The 25,716-nt window shown below is 48.6% G+C and overlaps 7 protein-coding genes across 7 annotated transcripts; 3 read left to right on the top strand and 4 right to left on the bottom strand.

Annotated features, from left to right (window-relative positions):
• Positions 1 to 680: 680 nt before the first annotated feature.
• On the top strand, positions 681 to 2,293 carry N7498_006346 (uncharacterized protein; the record flags this gene model as incomplete). Its single annotated transcript, XM_058453408.1, has 4 exons — positions 681 to 826; positions 877 to 1,152; positions 1,208 to 1,775; positions 2,111 to 2,293. The coding sequence occupies 4 exons, from the start codon at positions 681 to 683 to the stop codon at positions 2,291 to 2,293; spliced, it is 1,173 nt and encodes a 390-aa protein (XP_058307599.1).
• Positions 2,294 to 2,949: 656 nt separating this feature from the next.
• N7498_006345 (aldo/keto reductase) lies at positions 2,950 to 4,021 on the top strand (the record flags this gene model as incomplete). The annotated part of the gene is made up of 2 exons (XM_058453407.1): positions 2,950 to 3,005; positions 3,055 to 4,021. 2 exons carry the CDS (start codon positions 2,950 to 2,952, stop codon positions 4,019 to 4,021), a joined length of 1,023 nt encoding a protein of 340 aa, XP_058307598.1.
• A 168-nt stretch (positions 4,022 to 4,189) lies between these two features.
• N7498_006344 (MDR family MFS transporter) lies at positions 4,190 to 6,250 on the bottom strand (the record flags this gene model as incomplete). The annotated part of the gene is made up of 6 exons (XM_058453406.1): positions 4,190 to 4,918; positions 5,011 to 5,533; positions 5,600 to 5,800; positions 5,874 to 5,959; positions 6,030 to 6,185; positions 6,245 to 6,250. 6 exons carry the CDS (start codon positions 6,248 to 6,250, stop codon positions 4,190 to 4,192), a joined length of 1,701 nt encoding a protein of 566 aa, XP_058307597.1.
• Positions 6,251 to 7,046: 796 nt separating this feature from the next.
• On the bottom strand, positions 7,047 to 7,504 carry N7498_006343 (aegerolysin family protein; the record flags this gene model as incomplete). Its single annotated transcript, XM_058453405.1, has 2 exons — positions 7,047 to 7,362; positions 7,413 to 7,504. The coding sequence occupies 2 exons, from the start codon at positions 7,502 to 7,504 to the stop codon at positions 7,047 to 7,049; spliced, it is 408 nt and encodes a 135-aa protein (XP_058307596.1).
• Positions 7,505 to 10,741: 3,237 nt separating this feature from the next.
• N7498_006342 (fungal specific transcription factor domain-containing protein) lies at positions 10,742 to 13,008 on the bottom strand (the record flags this gene model as incomplete). The annotated part of the gene is made up of 4 exons (XM_058453404.1): positions 10,742 to 11,131; positions 11,228 to 11,516; positions 11,621 to 12,038; positions 12,108 to 13,008. 4 exons carry the CDS (start codon positions 13,006 to 13,008, stop codon positions 10,742 to 10,744), a joined length of 1,998 nt encoding a protein of 665 aa, XP_058307595.1.
• Positions 13,009 to 13,735: 727 nt separating this feature from the next.
• On the bottom strand, positions 13,736 to 16,266 carry N7498_006341 (uncharacterized protein; the record flags this gene model as incomplete). The annotated part of the gene is made up of 3 exons (XM_058453403.1): positions 13,736 to 14,633; positions 14,696 to 15,329; positions 16,035 to 16,266. 3 exons carry the CDS (start codon positions 16,264 to 16,266, stop codon positions 13,736 to 13,738), a joined length of 1,764 nt encoding a protein of 587 aa, XP_058307594.1.
• A 638-nt stretch (positions 16,267 to 16,904) lies between these two features.
• N7498_006340 (reducing polyketide synthase sphB) lies at positions 16,905 to 24,619 on the top strand (the record flags this gene model as incomplete). Its single annotated transcript, XM_058453402.1, has 5 exons — positions 16,905 to 17,485; positions 17,546 to 22,343; positions 22,404 to 22,688; positions 22,754 to 23,169; positions 23,230 to 24,619. The coding sequence occupies 5 exons, from the start codon at positions 16,905 to 16,907 to the stop codon at positions 24,617 to 24,619; spliced, it is 7,470 nt and encodes a 2,489-aa protein (XP_058307593.1).
• Between the last annotated feature and the right edge of the window lie 1,097 nt (positions 24,620 to 25,716).

Below are 25,716 nucleotides of genomic sequence, written 5' to 3'. Positions count from 1 at the left end.
GTTGAGGCTCTGGTTCTGCTTCAAGCATCTTGAGGTGTTCAATCTTGTGGAGCCCAGTTTATGAGGGTTAGGCAGACACCATCGCTATTCGCCTCTTCTTCGACTAGATTTCAGGCTAGACTTTAGGCCAGGCTGGGTTAAGCGAGGCTAAACTATTGCTAGCTCGGAAAGATCCGTGCTCGCCCCTGATCATGAGATCTCGTGTCAGGCACTACCCCTATTACGAGTAGACGATTCTTGGCCATATGGACAAGTCGGCTTTCAAACCACAATCAGCTGCGGGGTAGCATTCGACCAATATTTTGGACGAATAAGACGACTGATCCAAAAAGTGATTCATATTGGATTCAATTGAAGTCTCAACTAAAGAGTAGTAGGAGTTACATTATCCACCCAAAGAAACTAACTTGGCCACCCGTTGGGTCGCATCGTCCCTCCCCCGATCGTCTATTGTTACATCCTCCTCCCTGTAGCCACCATTCGGCCCTAGTCTCACTGGGGCTGTCGGGCGCCTGGGTGACACCCCTTCACCGCTCGCCCGAGCTACCCAAGTAGTTTGGGTCTGCCCTGGCTCTTTCACCAGCAAATTTTATTCTAGCTGTTTCTTTCTTTGCGCATTCAGTTCTGACTTACAAAATATTTTCGCGTCAATATCTCCTTTTCTCCTTCGACATAGCACGATGAGACGAGTTCTGCAGGTCCTTGCTTGTTGCCTTATTTGCCCCCTAATCGTCTCCGCAGAAGCTGATCCGAAGTACAACGCATCTTTTCCATTCCGACCGAGCAATGTGACAGGACTGACTGAACTCTACCTTTGGGTTGGATCGTATGTCAAAGTTCATTCCCTGCTTCGCCGTTACTAAATGCCTAGTACAGATATTACAATGCCACAACGAAGATAGAGTTCACACCTAAGATCGGATCGACAACCAACACATCGGTATGCAAAAATCTCCAAGGCCAAACGTTCACTGCGGAGTTTCAATCGTTCCTCGCTATTACCGAAAGAGGTCCTTACAATGCCGGCTCAAACCCAGTAAATGCGCTTTTGACCCTCTGGAACTCAGGCACAAATCTTTCATCGCTCTCAAGCTCCACCACCACGTTTCCATGGACCTCATCATCCCTTCGATGGTATCTCGAATCTGCCCCGTAAGCCATACTCGAAATATGACTCACATAACGCTCTTTATCTAATTCCTTGTAGTTGGGTACTCTATGCAACTAATACCACGACCGAAAGCGACTCGCCCACCGCCCTCCATGATATCTTCAACTTGACCTTATCGCCTCGCGCCAAGGAAGCTCCATATAATCTGACAGGCATCATCAAGAATGCAGACGCAAGGCTGGATACCTTCGATTTGGATCTAAGATCTTGCAATACTTCCATTGAAAGCAGCCAAAATTATATGTCGCTCATTGATCGCGACTGGTCTAACAATGCTGGTTGGAACTGGACATATCCATCAGTTGACCTACAATTTGACAGCCAAACAGCAAATTTTACTGTGAATGGATATGCCGCTGCCTTTCCGTATTGGCTTTCCTCTACTGCAAGTGGCGAACATAGACAATTAGGCCCGGATGAGGTACAGGGAACAATAAAGATTTCCTTCTTCGGGGTTATCGACCCCTACCATTCCGATACCCTGGTAAACACCAGCACGACGCCTACTTGGCTGAGAACGGTGGGATTTGGAAACAATTCCATGAACATCGGCTACGATAGTGGGGCTCTTGGCTGGCCTCGTGCATCGCATTGGGAGGCCACTGTATTTTGTTCCGTTATTTCCTTGGCTTTGATGTATTTCTAACTCCTCTACGGAGAATTTATATATGGAAATTATACTTTTTGAAGAGATGAATACAAAATCACTGGGACAGTTCTTCCTAAGTTGTTCGGTCTTTCTAGTACAGTAAATTCATTCTTATTTTCGGCGCTTTCTATGTATACTATCCCGACTTAGCTCGAATCGTCAATATCGATAAAATAATATAATATTATCTCTTACGGTATACTACCCCAGCGTCAAATATTTTACTTTTCTCTACATGGGTCTCACTGCCTCAATTGTGAGAGAACCTTGAAGCTATTACAACTTCCAAGAAGCGTCACGGAACTGCTTGGTTCGGCAAGCTGGATGCCAAGCCCCCGAAGGAATGCACGGAACCCTGTGCCTCGTACCTGGGATGCCAGAGTGTCAATTTCCACCAGCGAACGAAGAAGTGCTACCTTGGAAAGCGTACTTCAAAGCCTACTCTTGACGCTCCGAGCTGGGCTACGGCTTAATCCCTCGGTTGCGCGGGAGCGTGTGATCAAGGTTCTTGCGACAAGTCCTGTGGCTCAATAACAAACTACTCTTCTCCACCCAAGATTATACTCCCATCGCAACAGCAACAGTAACAACAAAAGCTTGCCGTTCAAGCCCTGCCTCCCCCATCTAAGGAAGTAAAGTGCAACGATGATGATAAATCGGAAGTTGGTCTTGATAATACAAAGTACCACATTCGATGTGACAAGCAATACAGTGTAAATGGCACTGTCCGGCTCTCTAGGACTGGTATATCCTACACAGAATGTAAGTATAGATGCTATATGTCGTACCTGTAATAGAGTTTGTACTCGGACTTAGTGGAGTTAAGGGTTGGGTTTCGTGGGTGGTGGGATCGACTCAGCCTGCGTGCTCGCTAATTGCACGGACTTAGCTTACCCCCGTCATTGATTGCCGACTCTCGGGTCTAATCCTGACCTAGATCAGTGAACCAGTGCCATGCTTAGAGTGCAAATTGGTGCCAGAGAGTTTTGATTGTGAAAAATGTTGAAGACGCTGGGATCCAGCATCACTAGCGTTGTCTCTCACGTCATCCACGTTGAGCACTTTAGGGGGAAAACACCAATTCATCCCTTGGTCAACATGCAGTTCTCAATTCATACCACTTGTTAACATGAGCCTATATCAGTATCTGGGCAAGTCTGGCCTCAAAGTTTCAAGAGTTATTCTGTACTCTATACTACCCAAATTTGTCCCTCTTCTATGCTAACATTGACAGTGGAGCAATGAGCTATGGGGCACCAGAATGGCAAGGTTGGGTTCTAGACGAAGAAGATTCACTTCCTCTACTCGAATATGCATACAACGCCGGAATCCGCACTTGGGACTCTGCAGATCTCTATTCTCACGGACAGTCTGAACACGTTATTGGTGAAGCTATCAAGAAGTACAACATTCCTCGAGAAAACCTCGTCATCCTCACAAAGATCTACTTCGGTGTTACGACAAACTGTCCATTAAACCAGCCAGGCATGACCGCTCAGAACGATGGCGATCTTCTCAACCAAGTCGGCTTAAGTCGTAAACATATTCTCGATGCCGTCGATAAGAATATTGCAAGACTTGGAACCTATATCGATGTGTTACAGATCCATCGCATGGATCGTTCGATACCACCAGAGGAGATCATGCGAGCTTTAAATGATGTTGTTGAATCTGGAAAAGCACGATACATCGGAGCGTCCAGTATGGCAGCATGGGAATTTCAACAGCTACAAAATATTGCTGATCGCCATGGCTGGCATAAGTTCATCTCTATGCAAAACTACTTCAACTTGATCTACAGAGAAGAAGAACACGAAATGATTCCGTACTGCAACTACACTGGTATCGGCTTGATTCCCTGGTCGCCTGTTGCACGTGGCCCCTTGACCCGCCCATGGGGTACTCGAAACACTCTTCGAGAAGAGAAGGATGCTCTTCTCCACATGATAGTTCGGTCAAGAGATGATAAGATCGATGAAGAAATTATCAATCGTGTTGAGGAGGTTTCAAAGAAGCTCGGAAAACATATGGCTCAAGTAGCGATCGCTTGGATTCTGAGCAAGAACATGTGTCCCATCGTTGGCCTGAACAAGAAAGAGAGGATTGATGAGGCTATTGAAGCGACCAAGATCAAGCTGACCGAGGAGGATCTCAATTACCTCGAGGAACCGTATTTGCCCAAGACGCGACTGGAACTATGAAGGCTCTATCTACTGATTAACGTATGGGTATGAACGGACGATCTTTCAATCATTCTTGATTGGGTTTTCTCCTCAAGAAAAGGAGGTTTCCTGTGTTGGGCAAGTTTCCATTGTGAAGTAGGGCATCGCCGAAGTCAAGGGTCCTACCCAGGTAGATAGAACGAGTCCCTAGGAGTGCTCCGTAGTGGCAAGCGGCTCTACTCTCTTCTCGTCTTCCTCCTGCACGCCTGTCCGAATCACATTATCTTTCTTTTTATCCTGCCCCTCAACCTCATCTTTCTTGACAGACTTCCACTCAATACAAAGAGCCGCCACAACGGTCAAGCAAGTGAGCGCCAGCGCCAGATAAAACACGTCAACAATGGCATTATTACTGGCGCTCTTCACCCCTTCAACATACTTTTCCGGCACCGTCTTCATGATTCCAAGCGCGCCATTCTTTAGCACAATACTCGGGTCTAGACCGGGTACTTCCTTCGCCAGCTCTCGCGTGAATCTGTTGGTGAACATATTCTGCGCGACTGAAAGTGCCACGATGCCGCCGATCTCCTGTGTGAAGAATATGGCCACTAACGCAGTTGCAACTGCCGACTCGGGAAGCGCAGTCTGGACAGCAATGAAAGGCTGCTGAAAGGCTAGGCCTACGCCGATACCATATAGGATCTGATAGGAGATCCACTCTGAAGGCGGGGTGGTTGGGGAGAAGGTCGTGTAGAGACCCGTTGCGATGACCATGAGGACGGTACCGGTCACCATCACGGGGGTGTAGTAGCCGATGAAGGTGGTGGTGGGCCCTGCAACGAGAACCGCGAGGGCAAAAGGAACTGCTGTGGGGAGGTACATAAGACCGGATTGGAAAGTAGTGGCGTCACGGACGGCTTGGAAATAGATCGGAAGCTGTTGAGTTTGTCAGTCAAGATTTCGCTGAAAGGAGTATCGGACCGCCCAGAGCATTCGCTGAGTCGAGGTTGGAGAAACAAGAAACTCACATAGTAGGCCGTCACGAACAGAGCAGCCGAGTTACAAAATGTGAACAATGCGCTGAACGCGACCGATCGCTGATAGAGCAGTCTCAAAGGAAACATGCTATCGTCCCCGGAGCGGTATTCCACCCCGAGGAATACCACCAAGAGGACACCGACCAACACCCAGAGCAGAATAATCCGCCAATTGGTCCAAATGTATTCGGATCCTCCCCATTCTAGAGCTAGGATCACACTGATTGCCAGTGGGACGAATGCCATGAACCCAGGAAGGTCGAGACGCTTGAACTTTTGACGGTTTGGAAGATTGGCGTGCTCTGGGCGCTGGATGTCGTTCACAAAGAAGAATATCGACAGGATAACCACCACACCAACTGGAATGATGATGTAGAAGCTAACCCGCCATTGGGAGTACCGAGTGATGGCACCGCTGATAAGGGGGCCAAAGGCTAGCGCGATGCATTCCACGCCGCCTGACATGGCTGTATAGATAGGTCGATGTTTCAGGGAGGTCGTGTTTGCGACAATACTTTTGTGTTTTGTTAGATTAAAGAAATGTAGGCGGATTGGGATAACGAGAGCAGGGAGTACTCACATACTGCTCCCAGCAAAGACACCAGCCGACCCAAGACCACTCACGGCGCGTCCAATGATGAAGGCAGTTGAATTGGGCGCCGTGGCGGCTACTACCGAGCCGATGATGAAGACCAAGAATGACAACATGTAGGCCGTTTTCATTGAATAAAAGGTATACACCTGGCCATATATAAGGACGGTAGAGCAAGATGCCAGCAAGCTGCCGTTGTAAAAATGTTAGTGATGTATCGATTATCGGTGCTTAGATTGGGAGCAGGAATGGACGGACTTACTATGAGGTTCCATACCATCCGATCTCATTGAGATTGCCGAATTCATCCGAGATTACCGTCGTGAGTGTGGCGACGCAACTTGAGTCCTGGAATTCCGGGTTAGTTATCGGAGTCGCTGCAAATAGAATCGAAATCAAAGTCCAAGGTACTACGTACATATCCAACAAAGAAATCTCCGGCAAGGATGGAGAGGAACAAAATCGCAAATCTAATTCCCTTTGGGCGCGAAGGGTTCTCAGTCTCCTCTTCGGTGGTGTTCACATTCGCGTTAATAAATAGTTCCTTATCAGGGACCGTCGCTGTGGCTGTGTTCTGGTAGATTTCGTTTGGCTGAGTGGAATCGCAGACCGGCGGGGGGTGGCGCTAATCACGTCCATCACGACTGGTTTTGGGAAGACAGGAGCCGATTTGCAGTAGAGGCCAACTTGTGACTCTTACTGGACCTGCTAGCCTCATTCACGAGCACGTGATCTCACCACTTGTCTTCCTTGTCTCCCCACAATAGTACTTTCGGCCAATCATAATTACTCCGTCCTTTAATCGCGGTATCACAGCCGATTACATCTCATATGCCGTTGGCCATAACGTACGCAGCAACGGAGGTTGGAGGTCTTGCGACTATGAGGAGTCCATGTCCATTCCCAGATGATCAGGTTGAGGGGGACTCTATATTAAATCCGGATTTGATCCTCCTGACCTGATTATAGCGCCGTGTTGGGCTTCCAAGCCGCAGTCCCTGGGTCATTATTACCGACTGTGGGACTTCCACTTCCACCAGGGTTGTGAAAAGTACTTCGACCAGCACTGCGACTGTGACAAAGACTGCTCCTCTTGATCTCAGGGTAGGTGTTGATCCCAAAAACCTACCTGTATTAGACTTTTTACGCAATGTGACCGTACGACTTCAGATCACTTCCATTTTGGGCGTTGATACCATCCCTTCCCCCTTGATGCCATTATTTTCCCGCCTGAATCATCAAGCCACCAATTTTCACTCCAGCGACCCCAACAACTTTACGTTTTGGAATCAAATCACAAGTTTTCGAATTTTTTTGGTCATTTTGGAGAGTAGGTACGAACAAAGTCAGAAGAAGACAGTTAATCAACCAGAAGGAAAGCAAAGGGGAGGGCTTCCCTAATCCTCTATCCCCTCCCTGTTGTAGCTGCAAGCGTCTATTTCTTCTTCCTCGCCGTGATGTCAACGTAGACGTGTCCCAGAGGGCCAGCCTCTGGGCTCCATCCCCCATGCACGACTCTATACTTTTCACTTTCATCAAGTGTCTCAACCAAGTTGACATACTCTCCGCCACGATTCTCCCAATGAAGCTCACAAATCTTGGCATCGCCATGAAAAAGGTCTAGACGGCCCTCACTGCCCCGACGGCTCTGGGCACCAATCTCCCCAATACCGCCACCCGAGATCTTGATTTCGTCGATCTCTTCTTCGGTGAGGGACTTGCGGCGGTCTTCAGGGTTGTAAAACTCGCCACTGCTAGGTGTTAGTTGAGGCATGATGAACACAGGACCTTGGGTATGTACCCTTCAATCACAGTGTGGTGCACTGAGACCTCGCCATCCTTGAGATGGTCCCGGATGTGGAAGGAGACCCATTGGGAATTGTAATTGTTCATATTGGAAGTTGAATTGATGAGTGTGGATGTGTTGTGTAACCTAAGAAAGGTGGACGATCTGATCTGGGGAGGGAGCGGACTCTCGATTATATAGGGATTACCCCGCAACTTTGGAATGTGGGGATTGCCTAACTGGGGTGTCGTGTGATGACTCTACGATGTCATACATCAGGCCATTTTCCAATGGGATGCTCTGGTCATACCGGGGCTGTCGCATGATGTCATTGGCCAATGAGAGTGCCAACCGTGGAACCACCCGTTTTTAGCTTTCTCAAATTTGCGGGGTGTTCATTATGCTCCTTATTATATATTATTCTACCCTATTGATGTCTTTTGAAGTTCATTCTCGTTATTTAGAAAGTGAATTCGTCCGGGGCCCATGGTTATCAACGGCATCACGTGAGATACCCATATAGCAAGCTCGTGTTAAGACGGCAAGACTACTTTTACGGGTAAAAATGACTACCAAGTAGAGCCTAAACAAATTTGAAGTAAAAAGAAGTCCAAAAAGTCACGAAAAATAATAAAACATACAACAGCAGGGATTCGCTGGTGGTCACCCACCCAACTACTAACCTGCCGGCGTGTGGCTTAAGTACGGCTGAGCGGACGGGAAGCCCTGTTCTCCGCACCCTATGGTCGTATGTGCTAGGTTGAGTATTTTCAAGGGTCATAATGAATATGATGGTAGTCACCTAGCGACGACGGTTTGGGCGTAGGAGGCTCGCCGCCCTATTCAGACACGCTTCATGGTGGCTTCAGGCGGCTTTCGGTGGCAGTCCACCCACGTGTATTCTATATTATTGAAGTTTTAACCGAGTCTCCCTAGCCTAGGCACGATATCGGTGAGATAGAAGAAGGAGCCCTAAACACGGACAATTACTAGATACAAGGAACTATGAATGAAGAGTAATCAAATAAAATTTCTTGGTTGCATAAGATCAGACCTGCCTTCTCCCTAGCGATCCCATTTCAGTCATGTAGATCTATCACGTCAATTTGCTTCTTTGCTTTGAAGATTTTGTAAGTCTTTCCGTTAGAAAGTGACTTTTCAACGAATTTATCGATATGATCAATGCCTTCCTTTTTGGCCTCGCAGTACACTTCAATATTGAACTCACCTTCTTCTGAAAGAGAGAGTAATCCAGCTTCCAACAGGAAACAGATCAAAATCAATCCTATCACGAATAGGAATGTCTTTCATGCTGAGACAATTGATGCCAGCAATAGAGATTGCCTGAAAGTCGACTGTTTCAGCACACATGTTGAATCGCATATCAAGCTATTTCAAAATTGAAGTCAGAGCATAGAAACGAAGGCAGAGTTAAGAGGAACAATACCTGAAAGGGCCCTTCTTTGTAAAGAACCTTCCCCCCGCCACCTGAGCTCTCCGCACTCACATAGAATGGCTCTTTTTGCTCCTTCTTTTGTATGATCTCTATTTGTTTAATGAAATGTTTCACCTCAACGTAACCGTCTATATTGTTGTCAGAACAAGGGATTGCTTAGAGGCTAGGGGAGCTCCTTACTGTCGATGGGAGGCTCGATAATCGACATACTGGTTCCGGTATAATAGGATAGTACTAGAGAAAAAAAAATCACAATGGATGTGAGAGGTCCTAGAAGGGGAAAAAGTAGATGCGTCAATTTATATTGAGGATGGTGCGGGACAGCTGAAAGATCATCCACGTAGATATGCACTGGGTATTTTCAAATTACATCATAAACCCCTCATATCCTGATGATAACAGATTATCGTCCTCTACGTATAACGAATATGTGACCCTCCATTGCCTGTACATCATGTACCCACTTAGGGCTCCTTCGTAGAAATACAAAATCATTACCGGTCCACGTTGTAATCTCGCCAGTCCTCGATCCTCGATCCACGCGAGATCTATGGAGCCAATGATCTGTATTCAGCCGCTCGAAGTGGGACTTGTCGTTACATAATGTTTTTGTCTTTGGAAATGTGGCTAGCTGAACCACACACCGCTTGATTCTACGATTGATTCCTTATCTCCCAAGTCTGTGCTGTATAATTTGGAAGGAGACGGTTTGCATGACACAATGATTGGCGACCTCTAATGCTTTACAGCACAATCTCTGTACAGCCTGACTGCAGATGTAATTCAAACCCACCGTTTACCCACCAACCGACCGCCTGCCTACCTAGACAACCGATATGGTGGTCTGAGAGGTCCTAGTGGCCAGATGGGCAAGATAGAACCGGCAAAATCCAGGTGGCAAGTTTGTGGGTTTCAATTATATCTGCTGCTGTACTGTTCTGGAGATCCTTTTCACACACCGCTGATCGACAGTATTTTTAACTAATAGGTAACGTATACGTATATATATATTCCACCTAAAGGATAAATACTGGTTACGAGTGAGAGGACGGACGGAGGAGAAGGGGAGGGTGCGCGACGAGCGTTGAAGTGAGGCCAGACGAGTGAGAGGGAAAACAGAAAGAAGACTATAAGAGAGAGCAAAAGAAGGTGATGAATACAAAATCGAATCGACGCCCTTGAATCGGTTTCGTGATCCAACCTCCATATCAGAACTGAGATTATATGACTAATATGGTACTGAAAAGTGCCTTTGGCATTTTTATTCAAGCGGTCAGATCTCCGACACTCCATAACTGATAACTGTCCACCGAAGGGTGACAGAAACGATCGGAAATTAAATTTATTATATATCTTGGACTTTAGTATGATAAAACTGTGATCGTACGCTCTATCCTATTACGAACGAAGGAGCACTATGGCAAGCAGGAGGTTGTTTTGGCCACCAAAAAAGGATGCTGGTGCACCGTCCGGGGTTCTCTTGCAGCCCCGAAATGCAGTGTGGTGGTTATCTAGGCAATGTTAGTAAGTGCTGCTCGCTCGACCTGAACGTCGGAGACTCGACTGGGTTGCCTGTTTCGAGTGGTCTCAATTGAGCGGTATTCATACAGAAGAAAAGGCAAGGGATATTGTTTCCAAAAGTGCTGACGCTTTTATACTCGACTTCTCTTGGCTTTTAAGATGGTCTTAAAATCTGATAAACCATACATTTCAGGCATCAATATCGAACTGCCTTCCCGCTGCCACAGGGACCCATTATCATCCCGCATCTGCCCCATCCAGTTGTTCACATTTTTAACGACACGCCTTTCGCGTTGCAGATTATGGTTACGATGCCCTTGTCATTGGTGATTGTTTGAGGAAACATGATGAGCAGTGGGTCTAGTACCTACTCAAAGCTATTTACCCACTTCATCAGATCCGAATCCTCATCCAGCCACGCATTGAAATCCCCCGCTAGCCAATCCATCGGCACAAAATTAGAAGTATTGTTTCCCGCAGCCTCAACAGCATTCTCATTGGAATGAGGCATGGTTGCCCCCGACGGAGGCCCAGACAAGACACGGTCCAGGATATGTCGTATCACATTTCTGGCCTGCTGGCAGATCTCATGATTGCCTGCTTGACGGCAAACGGTATGTTCCAGGTCTGCAGCAAAACGACTGAGGTTTTGAATGATTTCCGAACGTGGAAATAATGGATAGGGGTGAGGGTTCTGGAATTGGCGAAGGAGCTCAAGGGCCAGGACACCCGCGGAAGGGAGACCAACGTATGAGATCTATGAGTGATTAACTTCCTTCTAGTGCAGTTTGAACATTCTTTTTTCTTTTTTTTTTTAGAAAAAAGGGACAACGGAAACAGAATCACAACTTACAATCCACACTATCGAGTTGACGTCCTCCCCCGCAGAGGATCGATTGGCAATGAGAAGCAGCAGATTGCTCAACAACTCATGAGCGACATTGATCAGCTTCTCAGGCCCTTTATTTGTCCGCTGCACAAGGATTCGTTGCAAAATGAAACCATTATATAAATAATCCAAGTGAAGACACAGAGAGACTTTGCTGGCTTCCGGTTCTCGTTCAAAATCCTCAATGCTGCCGATTCGCCATAAAGTCGGCGGTAGGTCACTGCGCATCTTCTGCGCCAAACTCCAGATCTCCCTAGATAAAAAGAAAAAAGAGCGTTAGCCTGGAATGATGCTCAAAAAAAAAAAGAGAAAGAAAAAAACAGAAGAGGAGAAGAAAGCATAAAAATATTTACTTACGATATTTTCTCTTCTAGGTTCTCAATTTCGGGATTCATGGAAAGTTCCAGTACCGACTCTCTGATGGAGCCCATGAGAAAAGATGCGCGTGCGTACGACACCCGAGTACAAACGCCTTCTGCATTCCAGCCGTCTTGATCAAGCCTGGCAATGGCAGAATCCCGGACTTCGGGCTGCGCCATGATATCTTCAAACGTCATATCGAGTGGAAGCTCAATATTTGTATACCGCCGAATCATGCGAGGAGGGCGGCCCAGAAATGTGGATAGTTCTTTATCCATACAGTAAGTGGAAACGAGAAGCCGTTTCCGGTGTTCCGCAAGGAAGAACGGGAGCTTCGCACTGCTTTCTCGCTGATGGAAACCGAGTGCGAAGATGAGCGTACATAGAGTGCCGAAGGTCTGCCAGGGCCGATAATCTATTTATTCTCGGGTTAGAACACACCGATGTGGCCGAATATATATAATGAAGGAGAAATGAAGCTTACCATAATCTCCGTATAACAGAGTAAGCAATGAAGTATGCTCAAGAACGACCCAGCAGAGCTGCTCAGTAATGAGTCCGGTATTTTCGCAAAATCGCAAGCATATTTCGCCAGCCGCTACACATACAGCAGCGAGACTTTTACGATCTAGGGGTGAATTGCTGGAGGCGGAATACCCGATTAATTCCTGTCGTGGAAGAAGACATGCACTGGAACCGATGACAGAGAATATCAACCCGACGATTTCCCATCTGTTCGGCATGGCCGTGAAATATTCCACTGGACTCATATTCGGATCCACATTGAGAGGTTTGGAAGATGCTGCAAAGATACTGTTAGATAGTGTGACCAGATCAGGTAGTGGATTGGATTTATCCGAGATGGCTTCGTTCAGCATTTTCCGGATTGACGAAAAGATTAGGCGTAAGGCCGGCGTAGCAAAGAGGTCGCCCTGGCAGTGGTCGAACCGAGCGGTTGCCATTCGCTCGTAAAGCGTTAAGTCATCAAACAAGATGAGTAGAAGTTCCGATCCAAGCTGAATCTGCCCATCATCGATGATGGCGCTTCGATTATGTTGGAGTGATTTGGCGAAAAGTGTCAAATCAGAGGATGACCGGGCGACCGCATCGTCACTTTCACTAAGAACCGCCAGGTAACTGGTTGGCCCGAAGACTCCCGTGCTGGGGATTTTCCGTTTACTCCAGTCGGCAAAAGCAACATAACGGTCTCTGATTTGTCCTCCAGCTACTGGTGGGGTGGATAGCTCGCGATGGCCTTGATTTTGCTGCGGACTGGGTAGGGCAGTCTGATCGGTATAAGAAGTGGTGCTCTGATTGTTGTTGAGCTGCGAAATAGTGCCGGGGGAACTTCTATCGGCTACATCCACAGCGCTTTTGGTGGTCATCGGAGCGGGGTGGTAGACACATAGTGTTGGTTTTCGCCTGCGCCGGCACCTGCCGCAGGGGATGGTGTGGTCACAACGGAGCTTGGATTTTCTGCACGGCTCACAGGAGCTTAGCACACCATTCGAACGGAGCAGAGACATGACTTTTTGATTTCGAAAGGCCACCGGGGTGAAGGGAGGCGGGTTAAGGTCTACCTTTGTTCCTGCTGTCGGAGTCGGAATCGGAGTGGAGTCCGACAGTACGGTGGTGGTACAGTGGGTGTTCGTAAGTTTGAAACTATGATTTTACCGCCTATTTTCTGCCGCATTTTCTGCCGTCTTAAACATTCTGTTTTTTGTGCTATTTACAGGAACCTCTTTAATATTTCGCAAACTATCCACTAGCCCCAATGATACACTAACGAGGTATACAAATAGCATATAGAATATTAAATTACTCTATTGCGCGTAGAAACGCATCGGGTAGGCGAGGTAGACAGTGAGGGCGGTGAAAAAAAGGCGGTAAAATCGTGGTTTCAAACTTATGAAACTCCACTGTATGCCTAGTCAGCGCCAATAGAGATCCCTGTCAATTAAACCAATTCACTCAACTGGGCGTAAATCCTCCATTCTCCGTTACTTATACTAGCTTGCTGGAGTTTCGGTGCTTCCCATTTCAATAGTAAAAGATAATAGAATTGCCCTCGAACAGTAAAGTACACTGATCGATCTTCAAAAAAACCAGTGACTACTCAGACGGCTCGAAGCGCTGCCTTCCTAGTTCTTCCTTCTCCATGCTGACCTCTTCTGTGAACAGCGAAGAGATGAGTCCAACACCGGCACAGACGATCAGTACTATCCATATCGAATGAAATGAATGGCTGTAGACTCCCGTGATCTTATCTAACGTCTCTAGCGGTACCGATGATTTGAGATCCTTCAACTGAGGAATGAAACCGATGGCGTTCTGGCTGTTCTCCAGCGCCGCCAGACTGTTTGGCAGTGGACCTAAATCTTTAACAGACTTTGCAAAGACACTGTTGAACACCGTAGCGCCAATGGCCAGACCGATCAGGCCGCCGAGTAACCGGAAAAATACGAGTAGCCCCACGGCGAGGCCCGTGTCGTCCACGCTTGCCACACTTGCCTGCGCGGGGAGTACGAGAACAGTGAAAAGTACGCCAATACCCAGGGAGGCCACCACTGGCATGCCAGTTCGGAAAGGGACTGATGAATCTGGCTTGATGAGGAGAAGCAAGCCAACACCTACTGTGAGGAACACCCAACCCAACCAGATATTCCACCGATATTTTCGTAGATAGGCAACAGAGATCGGTGACATACAACTGAAGAAAAGGGTCAGGATATTCATCGGTAATAAGGTGATGGCGGCATGAAGAGGTGTTTCGAAAAAAGCGGCTTGGTAAAAGAGCGGGAGGTATGTATTCAGAGTGTAAATAATCAAGCCGTGGAGAAGTCCGCCCAGGAACGTTGTGGTCGATGTTGCCGAATTGAAAAGATGATAGGGTAGAACCGGTCGCTCAGGTATGCGCTCGTAGAAAACGAAGACAAGGAGAAGGAGGACGCCGAGGATTAAAGGAAGAAGGGTTCTCCACGAGCCCCAGGTGTACAAAGCACCCGACCAACTGCCAACGCAGCGCATCCGACCACAAAGAGCCCCATGCCTACCAGATCGAGGGATCGAAACCTCGATAGGACAGATCCCTCCAGCGGTTTCAGTCGTAGGAAGAAAAGCGTTAAGATGAAACTGAAGCCGATCAGCGGCAGGTTGATCCACCCGATCCATCTCCACGACACGAACTGGGTAAACAAAGAGCCCACAACTGGACCCAGAATAGCTCCAGCGGCCATTGGAATGGCAAGGATGCCGAGATACATCGGACGCTCTTTCATAGTGGTCATGTCTGCCGTGATGGTCTCGTTGAGAACGTCGAGACCACTGCCACCCAGACCCCGAATAGTTCGCCCGACGATCACTGTCGACATATTCGGAGCCAGGCCAAAGATGACGGAGCCAATTGCGAAAAGGAAAAATGCAGTGTAAAGGGGAATCTTGCGACCAAGAACGTCCGATGTGCTCATATATAGGGGTTGAACCACCGAGACAGCCAGCATGAAGCAGATGCTTGCCCAGAATGATTCGAGTGTCGTGCCACCAAGATCGTGAGTGATGACAGGGGTTGCCACTGCCAGGGTAGTAGTGTCAAGAGACACGATAAAAACCATAACGAGCATTCCGAAGAAGGAAAGATGGAATGAGAGCGGCTTCTTATTTTTCGTATCGATTGGGGACTGCTCCTCCGACTGCGTTTTCCCTTCTTCTGGAATATGCATTATCACAGTCCAAATACTCTTCGATAGGTTGATCAAATCTCATTGAGAGTAGACAAGAAAAAGAGTGACGGCCGCTTAATATAGGGGCTGACTGGCCTAAAAAAACATCGGAGTCGGGGTCGGAGCCCCCTCGTCGCTAACAATGCACGCTACTGCATCAGCCAATGCGTATGAGAAAAAACAGTGGGGGAAAAGATAAGAAAGCAGAGTCAGAATAAATGAGTATCTAGATGGGTGTTACGTTGAAAAGGGGCGTGGCTCGCGGCAGTTTTACCATTAACAAGCCTTCCGGCCCAGTTTTCCACTTACTTAGGCTGACAAAGAGAGCGACATGAATCAACGGATTTAATTACATTCCTTCGGGGTAAATCAGGCCAGGAGGGACAGATAATCATCATGCTATTTAGTATTTCCTTCTCTTTGTGATTTTCCTTCTATTGGAAAAATTTTGTAGCCCCATCTAGTTGGGCTGGTCGCAATACGCCGAGAGGAGAAGCCGCCAAACTCATGTGTGTGCGATTAAAGATTGTCATATGATACAATCTATTCGGACCGGTCGAGACCTTATTTGCCAATCAAAGCGTAAACGTGACGCGCAGCAGCTGGTAGCCTTGTTCGATCCCCTTGCGCCAAGGCCTTCACCTCCGCATCTGTATTCGATGCATGGAATATAAGTCTCAGTCTCTCTGTACCTTTAGGAACTACAGGATATGGTATGGGGAAGACCGAGAATCCTGCAAGCTGCAAGTGGAACGCGAGATAGAAGTTGTGCTTTGTGCGCGTCCAGAGGGGAACGATCTGGGAGAAAATGGGAACGCGAAGAAGTCCAGTGTCACTGGCCTTGGTCGAAACTGGATCTGAAGTGAGTTTCTTGAAGAAGAGTTTCATGACATGTTGAACTCTGTCTTGAGCCTGAAGTTTCATGTTAAAACTTTGAAATATGGGTTAGATTGAGCGAAATCTGGCATACCACTTGCATCTCGCCACTCTTCAAAAAAGCTGATACGTTGCTCGAATGGAAGCCAGCATTGGGGAAGCTGGTGCCACGGAATACATGATGCTTCATGCGTAGTTGATCAGCATATTAATGAAGCTTCCCCGGAGATGCGGCTCGTTCGGTTACATCTATAATTTATCTATGGAGTACAGGGTGTTGCGGCCTGATCTACCAGTAATATGGTCTAATTGGTACATGGATTGAGACCCCTGTAGTCACAGCCAATTATTGCCATTATTTGACAGATTACACCATTTGGGGGTTCCTTCCAGTGGGGCAAGGGAAAGGGGAATCCTGCCTTCTCCACGCCTCCAGGAGGCCGGAACATATGATCAAGCTAGTGAAATGGAAGTTGTAAATATATTAATATGAATGCTTGTTTAGTCCGGGGGGCGCCAAGCACTTTCGCCCCCAAGGCTTACGTGGCGATATGCAACTAGATAAGCCACTTTCAGCAGTCTTGACTAGAATCTGCGGGCATCCTCCTTTGATCTCGTCGTTAGAAATCCAACATTGAAAGTGAATCTGCTAAATCACAATCTTTATCATTCATTCATATATCAAAATGCCTTCCCGAGAAGACGGCCTTGCTGGTCCACCCAATGGGCAACGGGTTCAGACCAATGGTACCGCTACCACCTCAGGAGGAATCCCTCCCATCGCGATATGTGGCATGTCCCTTCGTCTTCCTGGCGGATTAGGGAGTCCACAGCACCTATGGGACTTCTTGATGGCCAAGGGTGATGCCCGGAGCCGCGTACCAGAGTCACGGTACAATATATCGGCATACCACTCTCTATCAAAGCGGCCCGGCACAATTGTGGCAGAGTACGGTTATTTCCTTGATGAGAGTGTTAAGCTTGGCGCGCTGGATGCGTCACGCTTTTCGCTCAGTCGCGCCGAGCTTGAAGCTGCTGATCCCCAGCAGCGGCAGATGTTGGAAGTTGTGAGAGAGTGCTTCGACGATGCTGGCGAACTCAATTTCAAGGCCCAGCCTATTGGATGCTACATGGGATGCTACGGTGAGGACTGGCTAGAGTTACAAAATAAAGACCCTCAGCAAAATGGGGTGAACAGGGTGGATGGCTATAGCGACTTTATGCTATCGAATCGGATCTCCTACGAAATGGACCTACGCGGGCCGAGGTATTTATTGACATCACGAATTTGTTTTCTTCTTTTGAGCTGGGAGCTAAATCAACACAGTATGACTATCCGCACCGCTTGTTCGTCAGCGCTAGTTGGTCTTAATGAAGCTTGTCTGGCAATTCAACGAGGTGATTGCAAGGCAGCCGTAATCGGTGGTTCCAACCTGATATTTGCACCGGGAGTGACGGCATTCATGACAGAAAAAGGTGTTCTGTCTCCCGATGGTTCCTGCAAAACCTTCTCTTCTGACGCAAACGGGTACGCGAGAGGTGAAGCCATCACGGCTGTGTTCGTCAAACCACTAGATGCTGCCCTTCGAGACGGGAATCCAATCCGTGCTGTGATTAGGTCAGTCATGTCCAACAGCGACGGGAGAACGCCAGGCATCTCGCATCCCAGTACCGAGAGTCAGGAGGCATTGATCAGGAAAGCATATGAGGCGGCTGGCATCGCGGATTTCTCCAAAACTGCCTTCATAGAGTGCCACGGGACCGGCACCCCAACGGGAGACCCGGTTGAAACAAATGCCGTGGCGAGGGTCTTTGGGGACTCCGGTGTATTTATTGGATCAGTAAAGCCAAACTTGGGCCATTCGGAAGGCGCGTCAGGTCTCACATCTTTGATCAAGGGAGTACTAGCTCTTGAGAACCGTACCATCCCACCCAATATCAAGTTCTCGGCTCCTAACCCGAAGATTCCTTTTGCAGAGGGCAAGTTGACTGTGCCTGTGGAGCCGACGCCTTGGCCCGAATCACGATGGGAGCGTGTCAGTATCAACTCATTTGGAGCTGGAGGATCCAATGCGCACGTCATTCTAGATTCTGCTCGGAGTTTCCAAATCCCTGACCCTACACCAGATGCTTTACTCGCCGGTCCACAATTGTTGCTTCTCTCTGCCAGCTCCACAGCATCTTTGCAAAAGATGGCCAATAATTTCCAAGATTGGGTCCCTCAACACCAGGATCAGCTTCGAGACCTTGCCTACACTCTTGCAAACCGAAGGGAGCATCTTCCCCATCGGGCTTTCCTGGTGGCTGGTAGAGATCAAGACGGCACCCCATCACCAGGCAGGAAGGTGCCAAATCCATCCCCGAGTCTTGCCATGGTCTTCACCGGGCAAGGTGCTCAATGGGCACGTATGGGGCGGGAGTTCCTCCTTCGCCCAGACTTCGGTTTCCAAAACACCATCAGGACTCTTGACAATTATCTGAAAGCTGCACCTGATGCTCCCGAGTGGACATTGGAAGAAGAGCTCCTCAAACCTGCTATGACTTCACGGGTTCAAGCAGCCGAACTCTCTCAACCATTGTGTACTGCTGTTCAGATTGCTTTGGTGGACCTCTTCGCCGCTGTGGGAGTAACCCCCACTGCAGTGGTGGGGCACAGTAGCGGCGAGATTGGTGCCGCCTACGCTGCTGGAGCTTTAACAGGGAGAGAAGCCATCATTGCAGCCTGGCTGCGAGGCCAGGCTGCACAGAGGCAAAAAAGACCCGGCGCCATGGCCGTGATAGGGCTTGGTTGGGATGAAGTCAGCAGCTTCATAGCTCCTCCCAAAGTTGTTGTCGCCTGCGAAAATTCGCCCAAGAGCGTCACTATCTCTGGAGACGCAAGTGAAGTCCAAACAACTGTCGAGCGGATTAGAAATGAGCATCCAACGGTGACAGCAAGGCTACTTAAAGTCGACAAGGCCTATCACTCGTATCACATGCGCGAGATTGGTAACGACTATTATTCCCTCATCAGCAGGGATTTGGTAGGGAAGCCGCCGGTGAAACCTTTCTTCTCCAGTGTCACTGGCAAACAGGCACAAAATTTTTCTCTTGATGCGACATACTGGCAAAGGAACCTAGAATCCACCGTGCTTTTCCGTGCAGCTGTCTCCGATCTACTTGAACATGTTGAGAACGTTGCCTTCTTGGAGGTCGGGCCACACCCTGCTCTCGCAGGACCCGTGAGACAAATCCAGTCTACGGGGGATCTTTCAAACCGAGCACCGTATATAGCGGCCATGTCCCGCGGTGAAAATTGTGTGGAAACGTTCCTGACTGCTATTGGAAAGCTTTTCGAGCTGAACGTGCCGGTCAACTTGAACGCACTCTACCCAACTGGATCTTGTCTCCCAGGCCTGCCACAGTACCCCTGGGACCACAGCGTTGACTACTGGCGCGAATCAAGAATTTCACGTGAATGGAGATGTCGCAAGTATCCTAGTCATCCTCTTCTGGGTGAACGCCAGCTCGAAAGTACCAGCCTTGAGCCTAGCTGGCGAAATATCCTTCGAGTTGATGACGCCGGCTGGCTTCGAGACCACAAAATCGAGGACAACATCATTTTTCCGTGTGCGGGCTACATAGCTATTGTCGGCGAAGCGGTCAAACAAGTCAGTGAATCTCAAGGTAGCTATACTTTACGACGCGTTGTGCTCAGCTCAGCCCTGGTCCTGAGCGATGCAACACCCACTGAAGTGGTTACAACATTTCGCCCCCATCGTCTGACCGATTCTCTTGGTAGCCAGTGGTGGAATTTCACCATAGCCTCATACAATGGCAATATGTGGACAAAGCACTGCACAGGCCAAGTTTCCGGTACTGTGGCTGAGAAGAGTCAGACCCAAAATGCAGCATTGAAGACTTCTCTGCCGCGAAAATTGAAAGCAAAAAAGTACTACGACATCTTGGGTCGCGCTGGCTTGCTATTTGGTCCTCTCTTCCAGCAGCTTACTGACATTCAAACGGGTACCATACAATCTTTCGCGAGAGCGAAAGTGTCTGGTGACAAGGCTGGAGACGAACAGTATTACCATCTACACCCCACAGTCATTGACGCATGTATTCAGTCAGCTTCTCTTGCCGGCCTAAGAGGGAGTGTGCAAGCAAAGGATTACAGACGAGTTCCTACTAAGATTGAGCGGGTGATTATATGTCAATGCCTCGCCAGTGTCGACGACATGCAGGTGATGGCCTCGGCAGCATTTGTAAAAGGCAATGGCGACGTGGTTGGTCAAGTGCAACAATGTATTGCGGACGGCAAAATTGTCATGCACATGGAAGGCTTGAAACTCTCGCCTCTAGAAGAGGCCGCTGAGGTAGGAGGAATTAATGGCCTTCAAACTACAGCACGAGTTACATGGGGGCCACACATCGACTTCTTAAATGCAGCAACTCTGATCAAGCCATCGTTTCCTCGTCATGTGTACACACCATCCTTGGATGTGCTGGCTCGACTATGCATGGTATACGCCAATCGACGCATCAAGGAGGCTCACACTTCGTTGTCTCATATGTCCATGTACCGCGACTGGATTAACCTACAGGTGGAAGCTATGAGCCTTGACGAAAAATTGTCATCCTTCACAGCAGTTGATGATGTTTTCATCATGGATGGGATTCAAAGCCTTGTGCAAAACCTGTCAGAGACGCCAGTCATTGACTGTGCTCTCGCCCTCCAGAAAGTGGCCACCGACATCTCAGCATTATTCTCAGGTGAAATTGAGGCACTAGATATCCTTATAGCTGATGACACGCTTTATAAACTATACGTCGTCATCGACGCCTGCGACCGATCCCAGTTCATGCGACACCTGGCCCATAGCAAGCCCAACCTTCGTATCCTGGAGATTGGAGCAGGCACAGGCGCGACGACGGCCAGCGTGCTCAAGCTTTTGACCTCATCGGGCTCTTCTACTTCCGGGGGACCGCCTCTGTACTCAAAGTATACATTTACCGATATCTCATCTGGTTTCTTCGTGGCTGCCAAGAAACGTTTCAAAGACGAACAGAATATCGAGTATCGCGTGCTTGATATCAGTGCAGACCCCGCCGAGCAGGGTTTCGACGGTGAGAAGTACGATTTGATTCTTGCCACCAATGTTATTCATGCGACAAAGTATATCGGCGAAACCCTAAAGAATGTCCGCAAACTACTCAACCCGACTGGCCGATTGCTTCTTCATGAACTTAATTCCCCCTCTAAGTGGCCCAACTTTATCTTGGGCACTCTACCGGGCTGGTGGCTTGGTGGGCCGGATGGAAGACCCGACGAGCCGTATGTATCACCGGCCTGCTGGGAGTTGGAGCTGAAACGCGCCGGCTTTGCAAGCTTAGATGCAGTTGTCCTCGATGGCGAAGAGCCGTATCATTTGAATGCTATCATGGTTGCAAAACCGGAGGTCGATAACGTTTTGACATATCAGAAGAAGACAGTTAGTCTGCTGTGTGAAGCCACTGATGACAGCCACGCAGACTGTCTTTCTCACCAGCTCAAAGGCAGGGGATATGGGGTCCAGGTATTTCGGCTCGGGGACGAGCTTCCAAAATCTCAGGACATAATCTCCCTACTCGATTGTAGTCGTCCTTTCTTTGAAGGTATTGATGAGCCTAGGTTTCAAGCTTTTCAGCATCTTTTGGATAACCTTGGTCAGTCAAGTCTGCTATGGGTCACTCACCTGTCTCAAGTGCAATGTCCCGATCCCAGCTTTGCCCAGGTCATTGGTGCTGCCCGCTCGATTCGCACGGAGATGTTGTTGGAATTCGCTACGTGTGAAGTGGATGATATTCTTTCATCACTTGACAAAATAGTCGACGTTTTCGCCAAATTCCAGGCAAGAGAGGAGGATGAATCCCTTAAGCCCGACTATGAGTATGCTATTGTGGACGGTACCGTGTGTGTAGGAAGAATTTACCCTTTCTCGCTAAAGGAGGAGCTCTTCTCGGTGACCAGTCCAGAAGACCGGTTATTTCTTGACATGGAAAAGCCCGGCCATCTGACTTCTCTGAAGTGGAGTTCTCGGAAAGGAAGGCAACTGATCGGTGACGAAGTCGATGTTGATATCTATGCTGTCGGCTTGAACTTCAAAGTAAGAACTGTCCCTCTCCTGCATGTTTCATGTCTACAAAGCTAAGTTTTCTTCGGTTAGGATGTCTTGGGCGGGTTGGCAGTCGTTCCGTTCTCGGAAGAAGGCCTTGGATTCGAAGCAAGCGGGATTGTTCGCCATGTTGGCCCTGAAGTGAAGAGGTTAACCCCCGGTGACCGGGTCATGCTTCTGGGAGATGGTTCTTTCTCGACTCATAATATTACCTCCGAGCGGCTATGTGCGAAGATTCCTTCACTCTTAACCTTCGAAGATGCAGCAACATTGCCGGCCGTGTTCGCTACCGCAATATACTCGATGTTCGATATTGGCGGCTTGCAGGAAGGACAGGTAAGCCAAATTTCATATTACCAATGTCATATGAGCCAGGCTGATGGTCAATACAACCGTTGCAGTCGATTCTTATCCACAGTGCATGTGGTGGTGTGGGACTCGCTGCTATCCAGCTTGCGCGGATGGTGGGAGCTAAAATATATGCCACCGTCGGTAGTGACGAGAAGGTGAGATATTTGAGGGAGACATTTGGCCTGCCTATAAACCGGATATTTAACTCCCGAGATGCGAGCTTTGAGGAGGGAGTCATGCGCGAAACGCAGAACCAGGGAGTAGACTTGGCTCTGAATTCCCTTTCTGGGGAGCTTTTGCATGCGACCTGGAGATGCATCGCCGAATTTGGCAAGATGGTTGACATCGGAAAACGCGATATGCTAGGCGCTGGTCAGCTTGATATGGACGTCTTTCTTGGCGGCCGAACCTATTCTTGCGTCTATTTGGACCAGCTCATGGCCAAGCGACCATCTACATGCAAGCGGTAAGTCGAGAAATCCCCTGCAGAAGAAAGCCCATAATCTGACAAGATATAATGAAATAGACTTCTCCTATCTATCCTGGAATATTTCCAGGCTGGTCACATCACGCCGATTAGACCTATCGCGACTTTTGATGCCAGTTTAGTTGAGGGTGCGTTTAGACAAATGCAACAAGGCACACATATTGGCAAACTTGTCATCTCCGTGCGAAACGTTGAAGGGAGCGCCAAAATCGACACGGCCTCTGTGAAAATGGCGATGAGAGTAGAATTAGACTCCACAGCATCCTACTTACTCGTTGGAGGGCTTGGTGGCCTAGGACGAGCAGTGTCGCGACGCCTTGTAGAGCACAACGCTCGCCGTCTCGTCTACCTATCACGGAATGTCGGACTAGGTCCGGACGACAAAGACTTTGTCCGAGAGCTGGAGAGCTTGGGATGTGAAGTTCAACTCATCAAAGGCAGTGTTACTAGCGAGGCTGATGTGACGCGGGCCATCAAACAAGCACCCAACCTGAAAGGCATCGTGCAATGTTCGATGGTGCTTCGGGACCAAGCTTTTTCGAAAATGAGCTTAGACGAATGGAAAGCAGCTGTTGAGCCGAAAGTCCAAGGAACGTGGCACCTTCACAATGCGACAGAGGCAGCAGGGGTGGCCCTCGACTTCTTTGTGCTTTTCTCTTCCATGTTTGGAGTTACTGGGCAAGCCGGTCAGGCCAATTATGCCGGTGCAAACACCTTCCTCGACGCCTTTGTCCAGTATCGGACCAGTCTCGGCCTTGCCGTCTCTGCCCTTGATATCGGAGCTGTCCAGGATATCGGATATGTTTCGCAGGACGAACCCCTGCTGAAGAGAATGAAGTTGGCGAGCGCGCATGTAATCACGGAATCGGAGTTGTTGGATGCAGTTATTGCCACAATTTCATTTTCCTCGATGGACAACGCAAAAGCCGATGGCATATGGGGAACAACGGGTTTCGTTGATAAAAAAACGCTCATCCTCGGTCTAGGAACGGTCATCCCGTTGAGCAGTCCGGAATGCCGGGCGTTCTGGAGAAAAGATCGACGAATGGCTGTCTATCATAACTCCGTCATCAAGCCGACTGTGAACGAGGCCCGCTCTGACCAGGGCAGTCTTCAATCCTTCCTTGCGAAGGCCAAAACCGACCCTAATATCCTCGGAACCGACGATACAGCGGCTTTTCTAGCGAGAGAAATCGGGAACAAGCTTTTTAGCTTTTTGCTCAAGACGGGCGAGGATTTGAACACCTCTCTCCCGCTTTCTCAGCTCGGTATGGACTCGTTAGTGGGGGTGGAAATGCGTACTTGGTGGAAACAGGCGTTCAGTTTTGACATTACCGTGCTTGAGATGATGGGAATAGGTAACCTTGACGGTTTGGGGAAGCATGCGGCTATGGGACTATTGAAGCTGCTCGGGGATGACTCTTCTTAGATATGTTATTGCGTGTATGGAGTATAGCAGGGTGGAAAGTAGGTGAGAATCCTATAGGTCAGTGTGAAGACCCCACAGACCGCTCAGCTAGATCTAATTATCTGTGTTACTGCCGAGCGGCCCGTGCTATGATGCGTCCAATCCCGCAATAGACAGGGCTGAATCCTCACTCAGTTCCACTTTCGCTCCACCGCCGACTTTCTTAGTATTACTATGGTAAAGTATCCTCATCGCATACCCTTCGAGCTAGGAGGACTAGCCGAGGGTCCTGAGCCCCGTAGATCTGCAATCCGTTTCTTTGCAATTTGTCGAACTACTTTCTTAGTTCACCCCACTGAAGCAAGCGCCCTGCTGATGCTTTGAATCGTCACATGGTTTCCGAGTTCATCTCAGAGAAAGGGAGCCATCTCGTGTTGATATAGAGTTTGCTTCTCCATCAAATGGTCAAAAAGAGCTTCAAGCATAGTTGACATGTTACTTCGCGGGCTAGCGCGAAGCGCCAACGGGCTTGGGCGATAGGCGGTGAGCTGGGCGGTATGTCTAGCCACTGCCATTTACTGTGGCACTTTAAAGGGGTTGTGTATTGATTCATGCGCGTCAAGGGAGTAATCATCTGCACAATGCCCAAGACACTCCCACTTTTGAGAGATGAGATCACCTACTCCAAGGCTAGAAAAGAAGAGGTCAACATTTTACGTCGACTCGAGTATTACAATCGACAGCAAGATTTTTTTGCCAGCTTATCTAACAACCGGGATTGGATTAAGCATGTTATAACTCATCATCTGGGCCTTCCGTCGACTGTCTTATGCCAAGTGGCCGATGTCGAAGATTGGCTTCATGGAAGTTTCAACGTCTGTGTTCCAGTTTCTATTAAGGACTGGGAAACCAGAAAACAGCCTGGAACTCGAGTTCTCCTTCGATTACCTCTTCCATACCGGCTAGGCGAGGAATATTGTCCAGGGAACTCCGATGAAAAGATACGATGCGAAGCGGGAACGTATGCTTGGCTTCAAGCGAATTGCCCTGATATTCCCATTCCTCGCCTATACGGCTTTGCTACTTCTGATGGGGAGACGGTATTGTCTTTATTCTCC

The sequence above is a fragment of the Penicillium cinerascens genome (assembly GCF_028974065.1).
Source record: "Penicillium cinerascens strain IBT 15544 chromosome Unknown contig_6_segment0_segment0, whole genome shotgun sequence".
NCBI lineage: Eukaryota > Fungi > Ascomycota > Eurotiomycetes > Eurotiales > Aspergillaceae > Penicillium > Penicillium cinerascens.
Note: the sequence above shows the minus strand (reverse complement) of the source record. Positions and strands in the feature narration are given on the sequence as shown.